The sequence below is a fragment of the Acipenser ruthenus genome, chromosome 5 (assembly GCF_902713425.1).
Source record: "Acipenser ruthenus chromosome 5, fAciRut3.2 maternal haplotype, whole genome shotgun sequence".
NCBI classification, from domain to species: Eukaryota; Metazoa; Chordata; class Actinopteri; order Acipenseriformes; family Acipenseridae; genus Acipenser; species Acipenser ruthenus.
In genome coordinates this window covers 57,537,943-57,549,015 of record NC_081193.1, presented here as the reverse complement: position 1 = coordinate 57,549,015, position 11,073 = coordinate 57,537,943, and the positions used below count along the sequence as shown (strand labels likewise).

Sequence of the window (11,073 nt, the reverse complement as noted above, 5' to 3'; positions counted from 1 at the left end):
AGCTGTTTTGCAAGGAGGAATGGGCAAAAATTTCAGTCTCTCGATGTGCAAAACTGATAGAGACATACCCCAAGCGACTTACAGCTGTAATCGCAGCAAAAGGTGGCGCTACAAAGTATTAACTTAAGGGGGCTGAATAATTTTGCACGCCCAATTTTTCAGTTTTTTATTTGTTAAAAAAGTTTGAAATATCCAATAAATTTTGTTCCACTTCATGATTGTGTCCCACTTGTTGTTGATTCTTCACAAAAAATTACAGTTTCATATCTTTATGTTTGAAGCCTGAAATGTGGCAAAAGGTCGCAAAGTTCAAGGGGGCCAAATACTTTCGCAAGGCACTGTATCTTTGTGAAATGCAAGAAGTGGGTCAGATGTATACTAAAATGTTCCCTAAACTCTGTAGAAATATTACCAGAATGAAATATAAGCAAATAGTAATAACAGACCACCTATATTAATTGTGATAATACTGTAATCCAATTTCCAAATGCTCAGTGATTTTATAATTATTTTATGGATTGTTTTCTGGTGAGAGATATTTAAGTACACAATGAAGAGGGTATTTAAGGAAAGCGTAAGCATAGACAATAGTATTTTTTTGTATGTATTACAACATTTAAAAATTTTACATTTTAGTGTTTTCTGAGATCATTTATAATGTCTGAGGTACTGTATACCTTCGAATTTTAAAAACACCCTCAAATTTAAGGGTGCAGCCCAAATTACCCACCCTCAATTTGAGGAAAAAATAAAACAATAAAAATGCATTTACAAAGTCACAACCTCAATTACGCCCCAGTGGTAGGGGCAGCAGTGTGGAGTAGTGGTTATGGCTCCGGACTTTTGATCGGAGGGTCGTGGGTTCAATCCCAGGTGGGGGACACTGCTGCTGTACCCTTGAGCAAGGTACTTTACCTAGATTGCTCCAGTAAAAACCCAACTGTATAAATGGGTAATTGTATGTAAAAATAATGTGATCTCTTGTAACAATTGTAAGTTGCCCTGGTTAAGGGCGTCTGCTAAGAAATAAATAATAATAATAATAATAATAATAATAATAATATAGAAAACGGCATATGGAGGCAGTTTGCGGCCATCTGTTGTCACACAGAGCATCACAGTTATGTATCGATTCTCATTTCCAGTCGTGATACTCACACCTGTTTTACTTCCTTTTTGTGAACTGTGGTTATTCTTGGCATGCCGAAAAATACGGGGTTCTGATCAGCATTTCCGATTTGTCCAAGCTGGTACTGAGCTTAATAACGAAATGCTGAAATTTTAAAAGCTTCTCTTTGAATTCCTCAGGAAGCTAATGATGCATCTTTGAAAATGGCTGCCTGTGTCATCAATGAGTGGCGTTTTTGTTAGTCTTTTCTCGGCAGCAAGTCACGTCGCTGTTTGTGTATTTGGGTAGTCACGTCTTTTGTTGCCGGTTTTAATATACGCATCACTATACTCTAATTTAAGAAGCAGGCCATTTTTGAGAAGAAATTTTGTATAAAAAGTGTGTCTTAAATTTGAAGGTACGGTACTTTGTGTTATATTATTCACATATAACAAGATCATTTTTACTAACAAGGAATATGGTATTACACTGGCACGAATACATGTGTATGTGTGGCAGCTTCTGAAGATGAGGTCGCTTCAGTTTGCTTTTTGGGAAAGGTATTAGTTGTCTGTGTAGTGAGTTTTTAAAGGGGTTAGCACTTTTGTTCACTTAATCTTCATGTATGGGTTTTATAACAGCAGCTGTTCTGTGCCACAAGGCTTTCAATCTTGCACAGTGAGGTTGAAGCAGAGATTCAGCCCAGCTGGTGACGTATTAGCTTCTAGTGCATGCTTATTGCTTGAATCACAGTTTGAGAAACCATGTGCTAATAAGTTTAAATGTTAATACTTTCACCATGCAATGTATTGGTTTCTATATTTAAAAATATGTATATACACACAGCTTCCTTACCTTGAGTAGCCAAGTAAGCACAGAGTCTCTGTAAGGAACAAACTTGTTCTTGTTCTTCCCAGAAGATTGCTCAGCAAGAGCAGAGATAACCAACCCTAGTGTGCTCAAGGACCTGTAGTGAAAACACAGAATACATGTCATCTCCCTCCCACCACAGACAGGTTCTTATTTTGCATGCGAGCTGCACCGCATTTAATGCATTTGTACATTTTCTTGTTTGGGTGTTACTATGAATGCTTGTGAGGCTTATAACTTGAACACCTTGCTGGATTGATCTGAAAATGTGTATTCAGCTACATAATTAAACAGACATAGTTCCCCAAAAATCCCAACCACTAAATTAATCTAGTCGCATAATAATTTGTGTGCACACATTGGTGCAAGTTGTTGTGTTAAGACGTTCCCTTCAGTTTAAGAACATAGCAATATATTTTTTTGTTTTTAAATGACCGGAATATCATGCAATACTGTTCTGGGTTATAGTACATATTCATTATTACTTAAGGAAGATGCGATTACCATATGGAACTCACTTATTAATATTGCTCCCTTCTTTCAGTCTCTCTCCAGCAGCCCCAGTTTTGGCTGCCCGCTCACTACCGGCCAGATCCACCAAGCTCAGCTTGCTCACCTTCTCACCTACTGTCTGCAAAAAGAAGCGCAATTCGAATGTACCATACTTCGATACCTATACTGTACAAGGATCTAGAGGTCATACACCTAGAGACTGTCTCATAGTAAGAAAGACAACAACTAAATACAGCTCTGCAACAATTACATTGAATTATAGGAACAATAAAATGTACATCTTTCTAAAAAGAAAATGGTTTATCAGTGACAAATATTTACTCTATAAACACAACAATTTGTATTTAAGAATGTTAAATATTTTCAAAAATATGCAGACTTTGCTGGCAAACTAAAAAAAAACCTTCAATTTTTAATACAAATGAAACAAGCATGCATATAGTGAATAAATTAATACAAACTATTTTGTATCTTGTGCTATACCATACCCTAAGTGCAAACCAATAATGAACTAACACACATTTACAAAAATCACAAAATACATTAAATAGAAAGAAAATTCAACAAAACAAACAAACAAACAAACAAACAAACAAACAAACAGGGGTAGACAAGCACAGGGTGGTTAAATACAGTGCCTATAGAAAGTCTACACCCTCTTTCAAAATCTTCACCTTTTGTTGCCTTATAGCCTGGCATTAAAATGCATTAACTTTTTTTTTTTTTTTTTTTTTATCTACACATCCTACCCCACAACTTCCCAGTGAAAAAGATTTTCTAGAAATCCTAAATTGGCTCAGGGGTAACCAATCGCCTTCAAAATCACACACCAAGTCAAGTGGCCTCCACCTGTGTTAAATTGTAGTGATTCACATGATTTCAGGATAAATTCAGCAGTTTCTGTAGGTTCCCTCTACTGGGTAGTGCATTTCAAAGCAAAGACTCAACCATGAGCACCAAGGTGCTTTCAAAAGAACTCCGGGACAAAGTTGTTGAAAGGCACAGATCAGGGGATTGGTATAAAAAATATCAAAGGCCTTGAATATCCCTTGGAGCACAGTCAAGACGATTATTAAGAAGTGGAAGGTGTATGGCACCACCAAGACCCTGCCTAGATCAGGCCGTCCCTCCAAACTGGATAACCGAGCAAGAAGGAGACTGATCAGAGAGGCTACCAAGAGGCCAATGGCAACTTTGCAAGAGCTACAGGCTTTTATGGCCAAGACTGGTCAAAGTGTGCATGTGACAACAATATCCCAAGCACTCCACAAATCTGGCCTGTATAGTAGGGTGGCAAGAAGGAAGCCATTACTCAAGAAAGCCAACCTTGAATCCTGTTTGAAGTATGCAAAAAAAAAGTTTTGTGGTCTGACAAAACTAAAATGGAACTTTTTGGCCTAAATGCAAAGAGTTATGTTTGGCGCAAACCCAACGAACATCATCCCTACTGTGAAGCATGGTGGTGGCAGCATCGATGTTATGGGGATGTTTCTCATCGGCAGGGACTGGAGCACTTGTCAGGATAGAAGGGAAAATGAATGGAGCAAAGTACAGAGGTCCTTGAGGAAAACCTGCTGCCCTCTGCAAGAAAGCTGAAACTGGGACGGAAGTTCACCTTTCAGCATGCCAACGACCCAAAGCACACAGCCAAAACTACACGAGTGGCTAAGGAACAAAAAGGTAAATGTCCTTGAGTGGTCCAGTCAGAGCCCGACCTAAATCCAATCAAAAATTTGTGGCATGACTTGAAGATTGCTGTCCATCAATGCTCCGCAAGGAATTTGACAGAGCTAGAACAGTTTTGTAAAGAAGAATGGTAAAATATTGCCAAATCTAGGTGTGCAAAGTTGATAGAGACCTATCCCAACAGACTCACAGCTGTAATTGCTGCCAAACGTGCTTCCACCAAGTATTAACTCAGGGGGGTGGAGACTTATCCAATTATGATCTTTCAGTTTTGTATTTTTAATATAAAAACTTTTCCCTCAACAGTGTGAAGTATGGTGTGTAGATAAGTGGAAAAAAATCCTCATTTAAATGCATGAAACTCTGAGGCACTGACACAACAAAATGTGGAAAAAGTTCAAGGGCGTGTAGACTTTCTATAGGGACTGTAGGTTTGGACTGTAACGTGCTCCATACCCCTGACTGCAAGTCACACAGAGTGTGTGTGAGGATGATGTTGAAGACAGCATGTGAGCGGCTGCTCTCCTCATTCATGTTGGTAGCGGCCACTGTGCGAGATTTGTTCCCCTCCGACATCAGGGACTCAATATCCTACAATACAAGAGAGGAGAGGGCAGGTGTTAGCTGGGTTGTTCTTGTTAAAAATACCTTGTTTCTTGTTGCTATACCTTAAAACATGCCACTGCAAGCCGAGAGAGACCATCCACATAGGGACCCAGAACCTTGTGCTCCCTCACTTTCAGAGAATGGCGGCCCCTGCAGAAAAGACAACAGGTAGAACAGATGTTCGTCATTCACATTTGTCATTACAGTATAAGTTCTTAGACCTCAATATTTCTCTTGGTATAATAACAAAAAAAAGAGAATTTACACACGAGAGGTAGACATTTGTTCCATCAGTGCTTGTCCGGTTTCTAGTAGCTGGTTAAACTGGTTAGATTAAACCAAGGAGTAGGTATCTATGTTGATTCCACTCCATGTTTACTAGGTATCATTAAGCAATTAATTACTTTAGGACCTGCTCGGAGGCAGGGTGGTTCAAATCATGTTGTCTCGTTGCCATATGCAACCTTCAATTTTAATATGGCCAGTAGATTTTACCGTAAAGTTGCCACGTTGGCGACTAAGCATTTACAGTATATACAAACTTTGGTTCTGTAATAAAGGCTTTCTGCTTCACTGTCAGAATCTGCACTGCCCTGTTGATCACGCAGCGCCAATCCTTTCGTGAAACCAGACCCCCTTTCTTGTTTCCATAGTAATGCGCACCAGCCAGTCAAGTTAGGGTAGAACAGCAGAGATTATCATTCCAAATTCTTTCTGCGTTGTCTGCAGTTCGCAAGAGTTGGATATTGCCAATTTTAGAAAACATTAGGTTATTATCATAACCCTGGTTGCCTGAAATAGGAATATTAACCATTACAAAATGGGTGTTTCCTCTTTAAGACACCGGAACCTGAAAACTTATACCAAAGACACTCGTCAGAGGAGGGTGACATAGCTGCTGCTCCGCCACCCCGCAGCATAAAGCAGCTACGCACCCTGGTAATTTTCCTTCGAGAACTGCAACCATGAACGCAGAGATTCCAAAGTTAATGGTTAATATTCCTATTTCAGGGAACCAGGGTTATGATAACAACTTAATATTCCCTTTCAAGTAGAAAATATTAACCATTACAAATGGGTGAAGTATACCCAAGCTGTCGCAAGGACATGGTATACAACACTGAACTACAAAGCTAGCAAGCTCGCTTTGAGCTGAACAGTATTCCAGCAGGCTGAAAAAACATTTAGGTGAACTCGCCTCTAATTTTCTGACGTGAGGGTGAACTGGGAAGCCGCCCTCTGTACTCTCATGCCAAATCCACGACACATTCAGCCAATAGAACCTGGCAAACGTATGGGAGGAAGCCCAAACCACTGCACTGCATATGTCCTGGATAGATGTATCTTGGAACAAAGCCCATGAAGTCACCTGACCCCTGGTGGAATGACTGTTGAGCTTCTCAGACGGGAGCAGATTGGGAGGCTTCATAACTGCTTTAAGCACCACATTAAGCCTCCAACGAGGGCCAATGTCCTTCATTGGCGGCCAGCCATCAAGCTCCTTTTAAAAACTGCCCCGCCAGAAAGCCAAGGTCCTGGGGAGACTGAATCAATTTTGATATGGCAAGCCACAATAGCTGCCAAATAGACATTTAAATGTAAAGAAATTGCACTATAACTGCCATGGGACAGTCATGGGGTCAAAGCCCTTAGGCAAGCACCATGTCTGAAAACGCCCCACTTGTAACCATGCTGGGAACGTGTGGACGCTGCTCTGGCATTCTGCAGGGTGTCAATAACCTGTTGGAAAGCCCCGGACGGCTCAAATGTTGACGTTCAGGAGCCAGAACCAGGGCCACAGGCTTGATGGGTTGGGATGCCACAATGTCCCCTGTGCCTGACTGAGCAGGTCGCAACGTTCAGGCAGGCTCCACGGCTGGTCGCTCAGGAGCTGCATCAGAACTGAAAACCAGCTTGGGTACTAGGTCTCCTGGGCCAGTAAGGAGCTACTAATAGCACCATTTTCTCCAGACACAGCAGGAGCGTGGAGAGCGGTGGGAAGACAAACAGCAGCTGCCTCGTCCCCGGCTCCTGTTACGGAGAACTAGCAGGGACAATGTGTCAATTTCTGGGAGGCAAAGAGGTCTATCTCTGCTCTCCAGAACCATTGTCAAATGGGACTCACCACCTCCGGGTGAAGCCTCCATTCTGAGGCACTGGGAACTCCCTTTGAGGAGGAGGTCTGCCACCTAGTTTATCACCCCGGGCAGGTGTACTGCTCGCAGGGAGAGGAAGTGATCGTGCACTCAGAGCAACAGCTTGCACACTACTCGATGGAGACTGGAGGACCTCCCTGGTGGTTTATATAAGCCACCACAGTAGTGCTGTCTGTCCAGACAAGCACATGTCTCCCTTGAACCTCCTGTAAAAATTCAGCAAGGCTAGAAACTGCCTGCATCTCAAATACTTCTATAAAAACCCTGACGGGGGGGTTCCACACCCCTGGCGCTCCCCTGCCATTCAACACAGCACCCCAGTCTTTAGAGAGTTCCGTGTGGGCCTCTGCCTGCACTGGAGACTGAACACAATTGACCAGTTTTCCACGTAATTGCGTACTCTGATGCCTCGGTCTCAGTTGGGCCAGAATAGCCTCTATGCACTTCCAAAAGGCATGGGGAGCTAGAGAGAGGTCAAAACGGCAAGACCCTGAACTCGTACGCTGTTCCCTGAAAGGCGAACTGCAGGTACTTAAGTGCGCCGGTTTTTATGGGAATATGGGAATAGGCATCTTTGAGATCCACCTTGGTGAACCAAATCGCCTGGCCTGAATGACTGCAACAGCTGTTGTATCGTCAACATTTTGAACCTCCTTTGGCTCAGAACAGCTGAACTTGTCCAAGGTTAAGGATTGGTCTGCCACCATCCCGCTTGGGCATGGAGTAGAACACGTCCTGCAACTGGAGGGGGTGTACCATATGAATTTTGCAGCAGAGCTGCTACCTCCCAAGACACCACAGAGGCGTCCTGTGGGTCCGTGACTAATGCTGCAGTTCTACCCCGAAAGGGAGGGGGACCGTGCTTTAACTGCACTGAGTAACCGGTGTGAACAGTAGTAAGCACCCGGATGTCTGTGGTGCACTGACGCCAATACTCCAGCTGGCTCCCTGAGAAGGGGCCCTGGGCCTGTGGCAGTAAACCCCTAGGGCCGCTGCTCACCTTGGGGCTTGGCCTGAGGCTCGTGAAAATATAACATTTGGCAAGTAGTGATTTTAGCTATGCATAGACATAAATTATACTGACAAAATAATGTTTAAAATATTTATGTTAAAAAAAAAGCGAGCAATTTCCTGAAGATAAAATGTATTTATAACAAAAATTAAAACGTAAAATACACCTTATGATAAATGTCACCTTTTAAACAAGAAAATACTGTCTGCAAGACACGTTGATAAATAAGATGACAACATATTTAAACAAAAATGACTGTATGCAATGCAATAGGCTACCTGTGCTCGTTTCTCAAAAAATATATAAATGGCGTCCTGTAATTTTGGATGCCTTTAAGTTCTAAGATTCGCACCTGTGTAGAAAGGCTCAAAAAGGCAAACGCTAACTTAATTTCATAGCTAACTTATTTCCAAGCTAACTTATTTCCTGTGACACCAGTTTGGTGCCTGTAGCACCGGGTTAGTACAGTAGTGTACTGTGCTGTTGCTGCCCTCAAGGGACGTCTGCTCAAGTAGCAACGCCGCTGTACAGTAATGCAACAGGGTGGATGCTCTGTAGACCAGGGCACCTGCAAGACTGCAGTGGCCCTCTTGATCAATGGCATAACCTCTGCAGTTACAAGGAAAGCTTAACTGCAGGGGATGTGCTATCTGAGACAGGAACGCCAGCTCCTAGAAACGCAGAGCACCTTGGAGAAACGCGCACAAAACTCACAGAAAAGTGGTTTGATAAAGACAGCAAACTGGGCTGTCAACAAGGTCTGCTTGGTACTAGATAGGCAGGCTGGCTTTGCATGTCACAGGGATAACCCCAGGCATTGTGCAAATAGCAAGCAATGTACAGTAAGAAATGTACAGTTGCTGCCTCAGCTTGTGTTTGGTTCTGATTCGGTGCCTGTAGCACCAGGTAGGTACATTAGTGCGCAATGGGGTTGCACATCCCAAGTCTGAACAGAGGTTGAACCGAGCAGACAGTTAAATGAACAGATATTAAATCAATCGGTTCACAGCCGCATGGTGCCTGAGCGCAAGTGCTGTACTGTACAGTACCTTGCAAGGCAAGGTTCAGTGATTACACTCTGTGGTGGTACACTCGGTCCGGTTCGGTGGTACACACAGTGGTTGTTCACCACATTAGGTACGGTCCGGAGGTACACTCGGTACGGTACGATTCGGGTACCTCGGTGCACTAACCTCGTTCACTGTTCGGTACGTATACCAGGTCGGGAACGGAGCAGGTCTGTGACCCACAGTTACTGCAGAAGCAATATAAAGGGGTGCCCACATGTAGCTTCAGGCAAACCAACACAACCCTAAGACTTGGGAAAGCCCACTGTCAGAGCCATGTCAGCCTTCGCAATGGTGCTCCAAGCAGAGACCAAGGCGGCACGAAACACTGCGGGAAAGATTACAAGCAATCACACCCAACACAGAGCAAACCTGATCGACTGAGTGGTAACCTCGCTCGTCAGGGGTGTGCAATTCATATTCGCCCAGGACAAGATAAGATTTGTGTGACGGACAACAAGTTTTACCAATAAACTTTGCTCGTAGCACAAGTAGTTTTTATTTATTTATTTTTCCAGGGACATGCAAGCCCGCCCTTCTTGAAGTAAAAACAAAATGCTTATTTTGTAGATAAGGGCAATGTAATACACACAAGGGATCTGCTATTTTAATTGAAAAACTGTGTACATAGCCTTAATTTTATTCAAGTTTAATTACCGTAAGCTCTGTTTTAACTGCTTTTAATACACTAAACAGTGCTTTTGCTTAATTTTTTTTTTTTTGAGGACAATAAGAATTTATTTATTTTTAAATATCATGGCAATGTGTTTATGTATTAAGGGGCGACTGAACCGCCGGCTTCACGCAGGGCAGAAGGCTGCTGAGGGACTAACGAAAACCACGGCTGAGTGCACAATACATGTAAATAGCAATTACTATAATCACGTAAATATAAAATTGCATTAATAGTGTAATTACACAAGCGAATAAGCAGATAAAAGTATATTCAACACTTCTCTGTTTGTAGTCTCTCTAGTCTCAGGTCGGATGAAAGAAAAAACTATGTTGATGCGTAGAGTCCATTTATGCCCTCGGGGGTGGGCAAAATGGCGTCACAGGCTCTGACAAGCAGTCTTTGTTAAGGATAAATACCCATGAGGTAATGGTTACATTTCGTACTTGATAGGGAACAGAGTGTTATTATTTTAGCCAGCTGGTGTACGTGTTCACTTCCCTGGAATTTCTATATAGTTATCTTCCCTGGCATTTTATGCACACAGTAAATAGTTCCATGGAATTTCATGGAGTTAGTTCTCTGGCACATCGATTGTATATAGTTTCCCTCCCACAATTTAAAGATCATAAAAAAAGAAATGTGTGTGTGTAACATACACATGCCTCCTCATACTGTCCCCATTTGAAAATGCTGGCCACCATAAAGTTCACTTGGCCATGTTTTGAAAGCTATTGGTCAAATGGCCATCCGCCTACAACATGGTTTGTCCCACCCTGCTCAGAGGATTTCAGATTAATTTTTCATTGTTTGAACACCAGGACTGAAAGGGCTATGGTTGCACACTGCTGTTCTAAACCCTCTCAATTATAGACTGTACTTTTCCAGATAAGAATCACTTGGCAACAGCACACCTCATTTACATTAATAATTTAATATCTCCATATGTGATACAGTGCACACTATACAACTTCCTTAATGATCTTCTCACTAAACTCTTAATGAACAAGGCAAGACACTTACCCTTTGGGATCAAGGAGATCTCGGACCTTCTCATTGTAGATTTCCATAAAGGACACCTCTACAGTGAAGCTCTCCTCCTCCCTTTGTTCATGCAGAGTTCTGTCAAAAAGTGAACTGCAGAGTCGTGGGATCAGGCCTGGCTGGTCCACTGAACCCATCATTGTATAGGACTTCCCTGAACCTGAAATAGAGCAGTGTGCATCTCATGACAAAACTAAATTCACTTTAAAATCTTTGATATTCAAAACAATCAATCAATCATAAGGTACAAGCAACATCAAATACACACATTTCAGTGAATGCCTTCATCAGACTAGCAAAGGTCCTTGTATTCTTGTGTTGCAGATCCAGATCTTCAA

The 11,073-nt window shown here is 42.3% G+C and overlaps 1 protein-coding gene across 2 annotated transcripts in view; it reads right to left on the bottom strand.

Annotated features, from left to right (window-relative positions):
• Window positions 1-11,073, bottom strand: part of LOC117402745 (kinesin-like protein KIF13B) — a 168,505-nt gene that overhangs the window by 121,332 nt on the left and 36,100 nt on the right. For both annotated transcript variants that reach the window (XM_034004173.3, XM_059024751.1), the window contains 5 exons: window positions 10,715-10,895; window positions 4,846-4,933; window positions 4,634-4,768; window positions 2,497-2,609; window positions 1,964-2,075 (listed from right to left, as the gene is read on the bottom strand). In XM_034004173.3, coding sequence (XP_033860064.3) covers window positions 1,964-2,075; window positions 2,497-2,609; window positions 4,634-4,768; window positions 4,846-4,933; window positions 10,715-10,895 — 629 coding nt within the window. The remainder of the gene's footprint in view (window positions 1-1,963; window positions 2,076-2,496; window positions 2,610-4,633; window positions 4,769-4,845; window positions 4,934-10,714; window positions 10,896-11,073) is intronic.